This window comes from Amphibalanus amphitrite, unplaced genomic scaffold (assembly GCF_019059575.1).
Source record: "Amphibalanus amphitrite isolate SeventyFive unplaced genomic scaffold, NRLGWU_Aamphi_draft 000001F_arrow, whole genome shotgun sequence".
Taxonomy (NCBI): domain Eukaryota; kingdom Metazoa; phylum Arthropoda; class Thecostraca; order Balanomorpha; family Balanidae; genus Amphibalanus; species Amphibalanus amphitrite.
This window is the reverse complement of record NW_024881499.1, coordinates 1772954-1788760: the sequence shown is the minus strand read 5'-3', so window position 1 is coordinate 1788760 and position 15807 is coordinate 1772954. Positions and strand designations below refer to the sequence as shown.

At 51.0% G+C, this 15807-nt stretch overlaps 2 protein-coding genes across 11 annotated transcripts; one reads left to right on the top strand and one right to left on the bottom strand.

Annotated features, from left to right (window-relative positions):
* Positions 1–221: 221 nt before the first annotated feature.
* LOC122386593 (NADH-ubiquinone oxidoreductase 75 kDa subunit, mitochondrial-like) lies at positions 222–13928 on the bottom strand. Of its 10 annotated transcripts, none has more exons than XM_043376404.1 (15): positions 13759–13928; positions 8604–8770; positions 6873–6980; positions 6071–6208; positions 5582–5667; positions 4873–5014; positions 4393–4614; positions 4090–4176; positions 3634–3750; positions 3200–3329; positions 2535–2686; positions 1928–2309; positions 1407–1582; positions 994–1128; positions 222–541 (listed from the first exon to the last, which is right to left on the bottom strand). In XM_043376404.1, exons 2-15 carry the CDS (start codon positions 8760–8762, stop codon positions 386–388), a joined length of 2190 nt encoding a protein of 729 aa, XP_043232339.1. In that variant the 5' UTR covers positions 8763–8770; positions 13759–13928; the 3' UTR covers positions 222–385. The 10 variants fall into 10 exon arrangements, with proteins under 10 accessions (XP_043232339.1, XP_043232592.1, XP_043232067.1 ...); XM_043376657.1 differs by lacking the exon at positions 13759–13928 and adding an exon at positions 10874–10945; XM_043376132.1 differs by lacking the exon at positions 13759–13928 and adding an exon at positions 10359–10473.
* LOC122387014 (elongation factor 1-beta-like) lies at positions 10680–15170 on the top strand. Its single transcript, XM_043376842.1, has 3 exons — positions 10680–11086; positions 14287–14681; positions 14910–15170. Exons 1-3 carry the CDS (start codon positions 10821–10823, stop codon positions 15062–15064), a joined length of 816 nt encoding a protein of 271 aa, XP_043232777.1. The 5' UTR covers positions 10680–10820; the 3' UTR covers positions 15065–15170.
* Positions 15171–15807: the final 637 nt, after the last annotated feature.

Sequence of the window (15807 nt, the reverse complement as noted above, 5' to 3'; positions counted from 1 at the left end):
TCCATTGCGATATCGCTCCGTCCTGTTTCTCCTTCACACGGCCTTTGCTCCCCCTCCCCCCCCCCACTCCATCGGTCGAGTATCACGCGGTCCGCGACGTTGTCCCGTGTCAGTCGGGCTATTTTCGGCCCCGCCCGCCTGCCAACTTTCAGACGCCCACGTCACCCGCCGACACGCCCGCCGACCCCGCGTCCCTCGCCGAGCCTCCACACAGCCCGATCTCGACTCCTCACACATATATTCACATATTGACCGCACAGTTCGCCCCGTCCACAATATTATATCTACAGCGGCCGTGCGGCCGTTCCGCTGCCACCCCCGGCCGGTGCCTGCCGGGCGGCGCAGCACTCTGTACACTCACACAGTCTCCGCGGCGCGCACCTCACTAGTTATACTTGGACTCGCGCTGCTTGGCCACCGCCTGGATGCACTTTGCCATGGTGGGCGACGCTCGCGAGATGGTGTTGGTCATGTAGAAGTCCTCGAGCCGGACCAGACTGGGCGCCACCGGCGAGGTTCCCTTCGACTGGGCCGACACGCTCTGCGAGTGAAAGGGAACGAGGTCAATGGAGGAACGACGGAACATGGTGCAAATACGAACACATGAAACGACGCTGGGTGACACTGGCTAACAGAGTGAAACAGGTAGACCTACAAACTCGTCAAAAACACGACGATTGCCTTATTTTGTGATATTCAGCCACGCCCGGGGGAAACGAATGTTGAAAAACCCACTCAAATCAATTTCTGCCCAAGGGTTGATCTTAGCGCTCCGGCTACACGTTACATAACCACTTCTCATGCTAAACCTTCACGCTTTGTCAGTTAATGCGACCACGGCTAGGTGGGGGCTCTAAGGTAAGTCCAGCCCGGCTGATAGACCCACATTCGCTGCTAAACTTGGCAGGTCAACCCCAGGCTGCTGTAAGGCTATTCGCCCATAACCTTGCCTACACCCAGCCTGATCAGAGGCCCACACACTCCTTAGCTAACCTTGGCCAGCTCTGCGGCCTGCGCGAAGTAGTTTGTTTCCTCGACGTCCCCGTAGCGTGTGAGGTTGGGCGAGATCTCGGTCATCCGGCGGCGCAGCTCTGCCAGCGTGTCGTACGGCAGTCCCTCGCCCACCACCTGTGGGTCAAACACAGGTCAGATAGGATCTGTAGGGCAGGTCAAACATAAGACAGCCACTGGAACCCAACGGGTCGGTCCGCTGGGTAACGGCGGAGGTCGAACGAGTCAGATGACGACCAGGTCCCGAGTGTGACCGTGAAGAACCGACCAAACCATTCGCATGGGTACACCTCCCCGTGATTCCAGCTCAAACACCAAATGATCAAACACGATTTGTTACGACTTACCTATTCTGTCCTCTCCCCTTTCAGATCCCTCCTATTAACTTGACTGACCTCTGAGAGGGCGCGGACGATCTTCCAGTCCTCGCGCGCCATGCCGGGCGGAGTGACGGCGGTCAGCGTCTGCTGCGCGCGGCCCTCCGTGTTCACGTACGTGGCCTGCTTCTCCGTGTAGGCGGCGCCCGGCAGCACGATGTCGGCCGACGCCGCGCCAGCGTCGCCATGGTGACCTGAGAACGGTCAGTCACGTGAGCGGGGAGAGGGGAGATGGGGAGAGAAGCCGCACGCTGGTGATATTGCTATAGATGGGACGGCTGTCGGCTATTGAAAATAAAAGAACAAGTGAGGCACACTAACAGCGCGCACAACTGAATGAAGTGGACTGATCGGCTCCTCCACCACCGCCTATATCGTTGACGATGCACATTGCACACCAATATTGCTTCACGTCCACAGACTGCCCAGGGCTCCGTTCCTACTGCCTAGCCTAACTAGTTTCCTTCAAGCCGAAATAAGCATGGGCAATGCCCATCAATCATCATCCACTGAAGAAGATAGCTGTTTGCGTTACATACCGATGTAGATGACGGTGGCGTTGTCGGCCAGGTCGCTCCTCTCCACGGTGCCCTCGTCGGCTCCGAGCAGCAGCAGCGCCTTGGCCTGTCGGCCGCGCGCCGCCGCCGCGCCCGGCCGGTAGCCCAGGTCCAGCGCGGCCGCCTGCGAGGCCACCCGCTGCAGCACACTCAGCACCCGCCAGCCGTCGGGCGCGGCGGTGGCGCGCGCGCGCAGCTGCTGCGCCAGCTGCTGGGTGAGCGCCAGCAGCTGGGCGCCGTCGGGTCCGGCCAGCGCGGCGGCGCCCAGCACCACGATGGGCTGCTGGGCGGCCGCCAGCCGGCTGCTGAACGCGTGCTGACCGGACAGCAGCTGGCGCACCGTGTCCAGAGAGTCGCCCAGTTGCTGTCGGACGATACGGGAGGGGCAGAGTCAGACGGGAAACAGGCGCGAGCTGTCCAGCAGCCATCGGCAATAAAAGAAAATGTCATGATAGAGGCAATTGCTAGGAAACTTTCCGCGCACTGAAATGAGCACCACGTCGAGATTTAAATAAGAAAAACTACGTGCCATCTCTCACCACCAATAAGACTGGGCCCAGCGCCCTACACCCGCCGGTATCAGACCGACCTCGGTGGGATAGTTGAGCTCCAGCTGCGGCCCCACCACGGCCACCTGCAGGTCGTTGTTGATCCACGACTTTCTGATGCGGGCGTTGAGCAGCGGCGCCTCGTAGCGCGGGTTGGCGCCGATCAGCAGCACCAGGTCGGCCTCCTCGATACCTGGCGGGTGGCACGGAACGGCGGTCAGATCACGCGACATGGAGCGGAGGTAAGCTCACGCGGCGGAGAGGAGGGACAGCTGTGGTGGGAGGTCGTACCGGCGTACAGGTGCTATCATATGACCTCCAGGGGAGTGTCGAAGTGTGCGGAGAAACACACGATCATGAATGCTGGTGGTTTTTACGATTTCTGACTGATCTGGTTTTCCTTTTCACAAACGCGTTTCACAACAACAAAGACACGAATTACACGTCACCCTTGTAGAAAAGTTACGTAACTATAGCGAAGATTACGCAACCCACGTATGTTACATAACTGGAATATCTAAGACATCACAGTACATCATAAGTCATAACGTCGGAAGCATTGTGTTTTTTATGATAATATTGAAAATATTTACAAACCTTGCTCGCTTTTTCAATCTAACAACACCACCCCATCGCCCCTATACAATAACTATACACCCGCAAACAGACGAGCGCTGAGCCGATACGGCCCAGCTGGCGTGCGGACCTGTGATTTTCGAGTTGAGCAGGTAGTTGGAGCGCAGGTCGGTGCCGGAGCCGGCGTTCGGGAACGTCTCCTCTGTGCAGAGCGCCTCGGAGCCGAGCCGGTTCACCAGGTCCTTCACCGCCGTCAGACACTGCGGACACGGCGGTTAACTCAATATTGACAGCGACACCCGTCACCCACACATCTATCAGCCTGAGGACTGTTACGCAGCTAACACACAGGCAGATTACCGAGTCATTCAGCGCCGTCAGACACTGAGGGCATGGCGGGAAATTAGCGGTCACACTTAATTGATGGTGTTTGGTAGCACGGGAAGATCATGCGAGCTTTCTGAGAAGTGCTTTTGATGATACACTTTTATTCGAGACGCGCCGCTGAGTCGCTGCCACGGTATAGCGTATCAGATTAGCGTCCCACGCCGCGCGCCGCCCTACCTCGGCGTCGCAGAGTCCGCCGGCCACCACGGCAGTCTTCTCGCCTGACGCACGCAGCGTTTTGGCCGTGGCCACCAGGGCGTCCTCCCACTCAACGGGCTGCAGTTCGCCGTCAATCTGAGGCAGGGGAGGGGGTACGGGGTCAGACAATTAGATACTGCTATATCAAGGCGTCCTCTCGCTCGACCGACTGAAGCGCCGGCAAAGTACTGAAGGGGACGCGCAGATGGGACCAGATATAACGTCCCACAATACGTACTCGTTCTGTTTTCAACCCTCAAACCATCCCTCGCTCTGCCGTCCCCTACCCTATTCTCCCTGCCCTCACCCCGGACTCCTGTCCCACCTCCTGCCCCGCCCCCTCCCTCAGCTGCCCTTACCCTCAGCATGGGCGCCACGAGTCGCTGCCGTTTCAGCCCTTAGCCATCACCCCTCGTTCCCTCCCACTCTACTCACCCTCAGCATGGGCGCCACAAGCCGCTGCCGCTTCAGGCCGTCGTACGAGAAGCGCGCTTTGTCGTCAATCCACTCCTCGTTGATGTCCTGTCGACGGCGCACGGCGGTCAGCCAAAAGCAGAGTCCGGGACGGTCAGCCGACGGCACAGGGTCCAGGTCGGTCACATGGACATATTATAGTAGCATTATTCCAGCTCTGTTTGTATAAGGACTATTACAGGAAGGTAACAAACAAATGGAGGCATTGAAAATAGCCAGAATCCCCCTCCACCGGGCTCCCCGGCACCGCCGCCGCGGACTCGCCTCGTTCATCCTGGGCAGGACGCGCAGCACCTCGCCGGTGCGCGTCGACACGACGATGTTGGAGCCGACGGCGTCCATGACGTCGATGCTGTCCGTCTTGCGCGTCTCCCAGGGGCGGGCGGTGAACGCGTACGGTTTGGAGGTGAGCGCGCCGACCGGGCACAGGTCGATCACGTTACCAGACATCTCCGACATCAGCATCTTCTCCACGTACGTGCCCACCTGAGGGGGGGGGGGGCGGGAGGTCAGCGAGCGAGGTCAGTGTGGGACCGAGGGCTGGAGTGAGACATATAGCCGAGCGGAAACACTATTGAGAATAAGGCACGATCCAGCGCGCAGTGACCACCATCCGACCCGTACTGAGCTGCGCGAACTGCACACTGCCACGCTGACCTGATCCAGCCAGACCCACACCCACAGCTGCTGACCTACACCTAATGCCCCCTCTGACCTACCTTCCTCCTCCCAACGCCCTCTGACCTGCATGTCGCCGCCTCGGCCGGTGGTGCCCAGGTCATCCACGCCGGCCACCTCGGAGGCGAACCGGATGCAGCGCGTGCAGTGGATGCACCGAGTCATGATAGTCTTCACCAGCGGACCGATGTTCTTGTCCTCCACGGCGCTGGTAGGACGTGACGGAAGAACAGAGAATAGAGGGAGACGGGTCAGCTGACACACAGCGAACGGGGACTCGGGTCAGACACGCACCGCGCTGGTAGGTGACGGACGAACAGAGAACAGAGGGGACGCGGGTCAGCTGACACACAGCGACAGGGGACGCGGGTCAGACACAAACCACGCTGGTAGGTAACGGACGAATGGAGGACAGGGGGAGACGGGTCAGCTGACACACAGCGACAGGGGACGCGGGTCAGACACAGATACACGAGACGGAGAACTCACAGGCCATGGGCACTGGACATTGGACTAGATTCGGCACAATGTCAGCGGAATAGCGTTCAATGTCCCTCTGGCTGCTAACGGCTCTTAAACGCAAACTTGGTACGATGATGAGTGGCTTCTTTGGTAGTGGACCAGCGCCTACATATAGTTATAGTCTAAAGCACACAGATTATATCAACCGCACACAACGATCCTTAGTGATAAAAAAACATCGGCAAATAACAGGCGCCGTTACTAATATCGACAGGGTTATCGACATTGTCGACGCGTTATCAGGCGCGGTTACCGTTTGCCGGTGAAGGAGTTGTCTGTGAAGCGGCTCTTGTCCGAGCCGAACGCCATGCTCTGGTCCTGCAGGTCACACTCGCCGCCCTGAGCACACGGTACAGAAGAAGTCAGAACGGCGCCGTAATACAACAGTGAACTATAGGACCAGTAACAGCCAGAGACTGAACCCCACTCGCCGCCCTGAGCACACGACAGAGGGACATTCGTCACTCAGTTAGCTGGCGCCGCTGTATCACTGTGAACTAGAACCAGTAGCAGCCATAGACTAATGCACAGTCGGGAAATATCCGATCAGCGAAACTTGGGAACATTGGAAACACCGTAAAAATTGAGCGAGCCTCCATCGAGAGAAGTGTGGGGGTTCCTCGCGGTGGGAGATACCACTTATCAATATACTCCGATCACCGCTAGCCTCACTATCACTAACATCACATGGTAGCAGGTGTGAGGTTACGTATCAACATACCCCAAACACTGTCAACATCACCTGATCACAGATGGGACAGTCCAGGGGGTGGTTAACCAGCAGGAACTCCATGACGCCCTCGCGCGCCTTCTTGGTCATGTCAGAGTTGGTCTTGATGTTCCAGCCCTTCATCACGGGCATGGCGCAGGCGGCCACAGGCTGAAACACAATCACCAGGCGTTGTGACCGAGTGTTTTACATAGTGTTACATAGCCTCAATGGCATAGTGCGTATTGTGTAAAATAGTGACATCGATTTTCCGCTCAACATTGACGAAAAATACCTGCAGGACGCAGGAATTCACAATCATGCTCAATTTTGATACACATCATTTAAAGCATATCGTTAAGTTCACATTAGTGTGAAATACTTATCAGATTAGAAAACAGCATCGCAAATAAGACAGATCGAGGACAATCATAAGTCATTTAGGGGAATGGCAAGCATTAGAAATCGGTTAGATTCATTGTTAATTTAGCTGTAATGGGCGTCAGACAGCCTTGGAGATCGTAGCCGTTGCACGGACGCTCGGCTGTCACCTTTCATATGTATGACGGCTGTCATTGGTACTATAATTACGGCTGTCAACATTACTATAGCGAGTAGCGACTGCCACCGTTACTACAGCGGCAATCGCCGTTGCTATAGCGGCAACTGTCGCCGTTACCATAACGACTGCTGCCGCCGTTACTGTAACGACTGCTGCCGCCGTTACCATAACGACTAGTGTCGCTGTTACCGCCGTTACTGTAAAGACTGCTGCCACCAATACCGTACGGCGAGCGTGCCTATCTTGGCGTCACCATACGGCGAGCGTGCCTACCTTGGCGGCCTTCTCCACCTCGACCAGACACATGCGGCAGTTTCCGGCCACCGAGAGACGGTCGTGGTAGCAGAAACGAGGAATCTCGATGCCCACCATCGCTGCCGCCTGTGAGGAGAGCACGGCATCAGACACATAGTCACACGGTCAATGGTGAATGGGAAAGCCGGGCAGAAAGGAGATCTTAGTGAACCTGGTGGCATCAGTATCACGTAGCGATAGCGTCATACAGCTGTGTTGAACACACCAACATTGTGCCGGCTGCTTAGCATATACGGTGAACGAGATCTCTGGTTCCCAGTGATCTGATATCTCGGCCACCGTACATGCTAAGCAGCCGGCACAAAGATAACGTTATGAACAAACTGGATAGGTATTAACAGAGCGAACAATGAGAATAGTGAACAGCGCGTCAACAACACTGATCTTCATAGTACAGCGGACTTGTGACGAACTTACTACAGATGGCCAGCCGTTACCAACGCCATCACCAGGATACGAGATACCGGAGGAGGTTCGTAAATTAAGTGGTATGCACACGATGCATCGTATACCAAGGTTCGTAACGGTTGGCACAGCAAAAGGTTCGTATGCAAGGGTTCGTATGGCATATGGTTCGTGCGGAATTATAGTGGCTTAAGTTCATGACGGAAACAATTCGTGTCGGATAAAGCTCATATGTCTAACGTTAGAAGGGATAGCTTGTAAAGTTCGTTTCTGAAATGTTTTGTAATGGACATTGTTCGTATTAAAGGTTTGTAGATTACTGAATATACAGTGGTGCTTCACTTCGTAATACACGCATTAAAGCACGGCTGTTTTTACATTTCCACTTTCCAGGTTAGGTAAACTTAGGTAAGGTTAGCTTAGGTCAGGTCAGGTCAGGTCAGATCATGTTGGGTTACTTTAGGTTAGGAACAGCTGCAGAATCGATGCCGCACGAAGCTGGAACGGTGTTGGAGACCTGGTAGATTTGTGACCATTGCGACCATTGCCCAGAACCAGGATAAAGCTGATAGTGTCTATGAAATGTCTTTAATCCGTCCGGCGCTTATATCTACCATATCCGAGCATGGTCAAATACATCCTTTTGCATACGAACGCCATCCGATAAGAACTGTCTCCGTTACGACGATAAGAACTGTCTCCGTTACGACGATAAGAACTGTCTCCGTTACGACGATAAGAACTGTCTCCGTTACGAAGTAAGAACATTATCGTACTAATATTGTCGTCGGTTATTATATACAAACATGACCGTACGAATTATCCGTATGGACCTTACAAACCTTATAGCATTATCCACATCGGCGGTAACAAAGCCGCCAGCTAGCCTTACCCACCACCAGTCGGCGGTCCCTGGTTCACTAGCTGACCGCACCTGTCACAACTGGCCCTGCAGCCTATCCAGCCTACGGTAGTCCGCTGACTGAGTATGCTGTCACCTGTCCACCCCACGGTAGTCCGCTGACTGACCGCGCTGTCACCTGTCCACCCCACGGTAGTCCGCTGACTGACCACGCTGTCACCTGTCCACCCCACGGTAGTCCGCTGACTGACCACGCTGTCACCTGTCCACCCCACGGTAGTCCGCTGACTGACCACGCTGTCACCTGTCCACCCCACGGTAGTCCGCTGACTGACCACGCTGTCACCTGTCCACCCCACGGAAGTCCGCTGACTGACAGTACCTGCAGCACCGTGGTGCCCGGGTCTGACGCTGGTCCGTACCTGCAGCACCGTGGTGCCCGGGTCGACCAGCACGCTCTGGCCATCGACGAACACCTCGATCTTGTCCGGCTGGGTGCCCTGCTGGCGGGCAGAGCCGGCTGACGCGGCCCGCAGCGCCGCCGGCCGCAGGAGGCGCGCGATCGCAGGCGCCCGCAGCATGGCTCACTCTGTGACCACAGACGAAATGGTCACAGAATGAAGACACGGACTGACACTAAGGTGGCAATAAGGAATTGCTATTCAGAAAAGATAGACAATCAGATGTATGCAAACAGATGTCTTATCAATGCTGATTAAATATGTTTTCTTATAAAAACAGCATGCATATTGCATAATATGCAAACAGAGAAATTTTGTGCTTTTACTTTCATTTTTTCACCTTACTTCACCTATCTCAAATTGGGTGTTGTATCTGAATCAGTTCTGCACTGTCTAAGGTGGAAGAATCTGAAGCTAAGGCTACACTTCGTGTAATTCTCAGGAAATTTCATGTGTGCCTTGAATTTCATCTGATTTTATGTGAAATCAGTTCACAGATCAAATTCAGCAAATTTAAATTGCATTCTGTTAGCCAAACTGCTAGTCAAGAAAATCCCAGATGGCAGAACTTTTTGACCTAGGAAATGCCTAGCATCCAGGAATGTCAGAAGGGAATGCTGGATAATCAGAGTAATCAGTAGGCAAGGTACTGATAACCAGCTTATGACTGATTTTCTTTTATGCAGAATCTGCACATTTATGTGACATGGAACAGTTGCTAGCACACTTAGTTAGTGCAAAATATGCATTATGTATGAGCCATAGTTACATTACAACTGTTCATGCTAGGTAGCTTAGTCCTTAACACACCTAACCCTTCAAATATTTTTTCTTGCATGCAAACATGTGGTGCCCAGCCATTCTTATTAGGCTTTTGGTATGACTTTTTAATGATCAATCAGAATCAGGCATGGAATATCTGATGTAGGACCAGTGTGCATCCAGTTTTGCCTACAAGTAGTTCTGTGTAGGTGCACAATCCAACTCAGATGGGAATCCATTTCAGTTGTTAACGATTCATACACCAGCAGTCAAAAGGACTTCCAAAGTCTGCACCCTTCAGACTACTGGTAACTACTGGAGTTGAAACCAAGCTCCTGGATTTTTAACTTAAAATTAACATTCTATTAATATTTCTATGGACAATTAAAGGATTAAAATGCACCAATCAGAGAAGGAAGAAAAATGAGGTCAAACTACATATCAGCCAGTATAAGCTATAACATTCTAGTGCAAAGCTGTGCTGATACCAGAAAATAAGGCAAAAACTGATATAAAGGGAATCCTTAAAGTATATCTCAATTATGCCAAAATGTACAATGACATAATTTAGATTCAGCACCACATCCAGTTCACCAAATGCTAACTAAAACTGTCACACAGTTCCAAGCGGCCAGGCAGAGGCAATGCCCAGTGCATTGCCTGATAATTGACCCCGGGTGCCTGCAAAATGCACAGCTCACGCAGAATTTCCCAGGCAGTCAATGCAGCTCCTAGCAAAACTGACAAGTTTAGAAATCCTATCAAATAGATACTGAAGTGAAAATTAATTCTTAGCAATTTATTCTAATGATTAGGCACAGAAAACTATTGTCCCTTCAACAGTCTTTATTGGTTTAAGAGAATCACAGACATATTTAACTCATAACTGAGCAAAATAGAACTTATACGACTCTCAACCCTTCTCAAAGTAGAAAAATAATAAAAGCGCCTCACAGTCTTATACAAGTCTTATATCTTTTTTTTAACTGTATTTAGGGCTTTGATACTGAACTCTATAATGGGCTTTGATCAAAACTTTGTCGCCATAAATGTCGCCAATTCGGTACTAGCTAGTACATAGAAAAGTATATTTTAATACGCTACACCTAGCGGGGCGTTTGATAACTATGTTTTGATGTGCAATTTTTGATTGCTGTTTTTTCTTTAAAGAAATTCTTAGCTTCAATTTGAAACAAAAAAATATTCTGAATGAGCAAAACGCTCGAACAAAAACAGTATGACAAAAAATAATTTTCTTAGTCCTTCACATAGCTTACATAATAGCCTTGGTCCCCTACATATACACGTTCTTATTTTACATCATAGTTTACAATACTAAAATTTAGGTGTATAACTACATCTAAAACTGATTAAATATCAAAAATAAATACTAAAAATTTCTGAAATTACCTTTTCATGCAGTATTATTGTGATCAAAATAATAATATTGAGTATTACATCATTTTTACCTCACTTAGTACCGACAATTTACGGCAATCCAATTTGTTCGCTCCTTTTGCGGCTGGCCGTCTTCCCCGTGACGTGTGCTCCACGCCTCACTCCCTTATTTTCTATATTTTTGCCATCTCGCAAGCAACTAAAATGCAGTTTGGCGACCTGAAATCTGAGGCTGGTCTGAAGAAGCTAAATGACTATCTTGCAGACAAGAGTTACATCGAGGGGTGAGTTTAGCCATTAGTTTAGTTACGAAGCGGCAAAACCTGCGCTCTTGACACGTTTTAAGTTAAGGAAGCTGAGGATATATGAGTATTGAGGCTCTATAGCTGGACTTCTAACCACCATGAGTGCAGACCCAACCATTCAAAACTGCCCCTAACTTTTTCACTTGTCTTGTGCCCTTTGCAAGCTACACTTCAACTTGTCCACACTCTAAGAATGTAGCAAGGGTAGTTGAAAGTGGCGTGCAAGGACAAGCATGAGGGCTGTTCACGGGCCCTGTGTGCGGTCGGACAAACTACAAGCTCCACCCACTGCGTCCCTCAACAACTAGCCTTCCGTCACTGCACACGGCAACCGCTGTGGCCGCTCGGGACGGGCCACAGTTGACCGTCCACCGCACGCAGCTGTGACGTCAGAACTGCCTACCCATCCCCTACCCCCACGCCTGCTGCACACACCGCACACACTGTACTCAGTAGTTTGCAGTGGCCGTGAACACCCCTCAGGCACTGCGGTCTTGTTTCAGTGCATGAAAATATGCACCTCAACCCTATTCAGAGACATAACAAGGGTATTAATATCAATATTGTTTCATAAAGTCAATGGTAGCTGACAAGTCTGTTAAACCATGATGTCGGTACTTGGTTCTATCAGACCTAGGATGGTGGCTACAAGGGCAGTGGTTGGGGGGGGGGGGGAAACTTGGGATAAGCACAATTTTAAAAATAAATAAATAAATCTCCAATTATTTTTAAAATTCCAAACATGGGTTTTTCTTGCACTACTGGACAGTTTCTTAAATGTCAAGTTTTCTTTTTATTCGGTATTGTTTGACATATTTATAAAATCTGATGGCCAATAGTTGCAAACCAAAGTGATAATTATAGGCTGGTTCTTCAAGGTGGGTAAAGGCTGGAGGCTGGTTGCCATAGTTTTGGTTCTGTTACTTGCTCTAAGAGACAGGCGAAGCTGCATCAGCAAGTATGTTCTCAATTCAGCTAAGACCCTGAGCACCCCAAGAAGTGTGCGCAGTGGCGTGCCGCAAGGCTCCATCCTGGGACCAGCGCTCTTCCTTATCTATATAAACCATCTAGCGACCCAGCTCAGGTGTCAGTACAAGATTTTTGCGGACGACTTGAAGGTATACATGTGCATCACCAAACCTGAGATCGACATGTCGAATTTTCAGTCTGATGTCGACGTACTGCACACAACCGCATCATCATGGGGCCTGAGCATGAACCTGAAGAAATGCGCCGTCATGAGGTTCCAGAGACGATTCCATGCGCCGCTGAGACCCACCTACTTCTTGCAGGACGAACTGCTTCCCTGGACACACTCCCATGTGGATCTGGGAGTCACTGTCGATGACGACCTGAAGTTCCATGGGCAAGCAAGAGGTGCAGCAAGGAAGGCGGGTGGAGTTGCCCACAACTTTCTGAGAGCTACCCTCTGTAGAGAGCCGGACTTCATGGTTCATGTCCTCAGTACACATATTCGCCCTGTCCTTGAGTACGCGTCGGTGGTGTGGAACACTGGTTTTGTTGAAGACTCTAAGAGACTCGAGGCAGTGCAAAGACTCTGGACTCGTCACGTCAAGGACCTGAAGGGCAAGACCTACGAAGAGCGGCTCAGATCACTCAACCTGTACTCTGTCAAGGGACGCCTACTGCGGGCAGATCTGATAAAATGCTGGAAAATATTCAGAGGACGCTGTCCGATAAAACCGGCAGATCTCTGGGACATTGCAACCGACCATCGCACCCGAGGCAACATGTACAAGATCAAGACTCGTCGCTGTCAGCTCGATACCAGGGCGCGTTTCTTCTCGGAGAGAGTTGTCAGCGAATGGAACTCTCTACCCAATCAGGTCGTTAACTCGGAATCCATATCCGAATTCAAGACAAGCCTGGCAGAAGCTCTAGGCAGCCGACTGTTTGAATATGACGCATGAGGGCGTCACGGTGGAAGCTTCAAGCAAGTAGTCCACCATGTGAAGCTCATCGAGTCCAGGCAGACAACGAGCAATGTCTCAATTAAATCCTGTGTCACATTCCCGAATATCTGTTAGCAGACGCACTATTCCAGCTCTCACGTGTACCTTACTCCATCTTACCGTGGGAGTATTGGCGCGTCTCTGCCATTCTTGGTTTCCTTCCCATCCCCATGCATTGGACGGGACGTGGAAACCTAACAGGTGAGTCTAACAGGTGAGTCTTGGTCTCTGACTTCTGAGACAGTTTCATGCTACTTATTGAGTAATGAAATTGGCTGCTTTCAGGATACATTGTATGTATCTTTGGAGCTAAAATAAAATGCATATCACTAAGCATTATGGAAAATGTAGATGCCAGATAACTGACTCCCACATGACACATCCTCGAAGCTACAACCACATTGTCACTTAAGGTGAAGGTCACCTTTGTCCTTTAGCTTAGTCCTTAGTCCTATCCTTGATTCCATAGCTGAGAGTGTATTAAGATATGACATCAGCAACAAAAGGAACTTCAAAACAACAGATAGAGTTATGAGGAAGGACAGAGGCTGGATGAAGTAGACTCAAGAATAGACCAAGACCTCTTAAAGTCCATCAGTAAACTCAAACCCATAAATGTAATTTTGTACTGTGCACTTCTGGTCTGGCCATCATGCAGCTTTTAATCTGTTTTCTTACCTATATCCTATTTTACTACACTGATGCTGCCTGCATATTTTACCCTGATTACACTTTGAAGTTTGAACCTTGTCATAGATTAGATGTTTCAGACCATTCTGCACGCTTATAAAAATATATAAACAGCAAACACTTCATTTTTCTAGAATTATGCTTTCCCATATTATTCTACACCCAACCCTTGGCTAGAAAAAAGTCAATTGGTTATGGCTTGCAGGCTTGGCTACTTCTTTCTGAATGAAAATATGTGGACTTAAACATTCTTCCAAGTGCATGGATTTATCTGTTTGGTCATTTGATGATTCGATGTGATGACTTCAATTATTATGCTTCTTAATTGTATGAAAATAGCCACTTGTTTGCCCATCACACAGCTGGACAGTGGACTTGTGAATAACAGTTTTGGGTTACACTGGAAATGCTATGTTGATTGTTGAGTGTCATTTGAAATTGTATAGAGCTTGAGTGAACCATTTGCCATTCAAGCTGCATGTTGCATAAGTTGATTGAAGGCTGTGTTCTCCCCAGATACGGCCCGTCGAAGGCCGACACCGTCACCTTCGAGGCGCTGAAGGGCGCGCCGCCCACCGGTCTGCCGCACGCGCTGCGCTGGTACACCCAGATCAGCTCGTACGGCAACGAGCGCTCCAAGTTCCCGGGCAGCGCGCCGTCGGCCGCCGCCGCCGCCGATGACGATGACGACGTGGACCTGTTCGGCTCGGACGACGAGGATGAGGCCGAGAAGGAGCGCGTCAAGGCCGAGCGGGTGGCCGCCTACGCCGCCAAAAAGGCCAAGAAGGCCGCCATCATCGCCAAGTCGTCCGTCCTGCTCGACGTCAAGCCCTGGGACGACGAGACCGACATGAAAGCCCTCGAGGCGGAGGTCCGCAAAATCGAGATGGACGGCCTCGTCTGGGGAGCAGGTATGTATCAGTGGCTGCGCGGTGAATGGACGTATGGCTAGAACTGCTCCCAGTCAGCCGTGGTCTCGGTCTAAATCGACTAAGCTGCAGTTAATGTCGCAGTTTGATTGGCTCGGTTCAGCGATTTACGTAATCGTCTATGACGTGGCATCCCTCATGCAGCATCTATGACTTCAGCATCAGCAGCATAGAGGCCGTGTAACTTGACCTCGTATTTCTGTGTTTCAGGCAAGCTGGTGCCGCTGGCGTTCGGCATCAAGAAGCTGACCATCATGTGCACCGTGGAGGACGACAAGGTCTCCATCGAGGAGCTGACCGAGAAGATCGAGGCCAACGAGGACTTTGTCCAGTCGGTGGACATCGCTGCCTTCAACAAGATCTAGCTGCCGCCACCGACCTCCGGCCCAGCCGTGGCCGAGTCAGCCATTGGTCCGCACTGTTTTGAAAATATACTACTGTTCTGTCAAAATATACGCCTATTTTACAGTGTTTTGTGCTGTTTCTGAGATGCAATGCTAGTGAAGCCGTTGAACTGTTTTCCTTATATCGAATGCGTGTTGGTAAACGAATATTCGAGGCATACCGGCAGCACCGAAAGAAGCATGACTAGACAACTTAACGGGGGAGAGAGGACAGAGGTGGTCGGCACTCCAGTAGAACATTTACCGAGGGTCAAACGAGTATCGTGAGGTCATGCGCGGGGCCTTAAGAGACGAACTCCGTGGCCCTCGAATTATGATATGGCTTAAATTACAAACTGCCACAAAAAAAAAAACATTCGCAGTGAAACGATAATCACTGCATAGAGTGTGGGCGGCCGGCCGTGAGCATGCTCCAGACGCCTCAACAACCGCCTGGCCTAGTGACTAGCTGTCTTCCACGTTCCGTAGTTTCACAACTAACACACTATACTGCGCATCAGATCACTCGTCTAAGCAATCTGGCACATTACTGCACGTGTCATGCGTGTAACAACTCGGCTATGACTGGGCCGGCTGCGCTGAAACTTTCAAGATAGGCGAGCATCCACAGCGAATGGCTATTGTACATGATTCCAGATTATGTCACGTCTCGTGAAAACGTGCATGAACCATTTCCACAGGCAATTAAAAACAGCTGGGCCGAA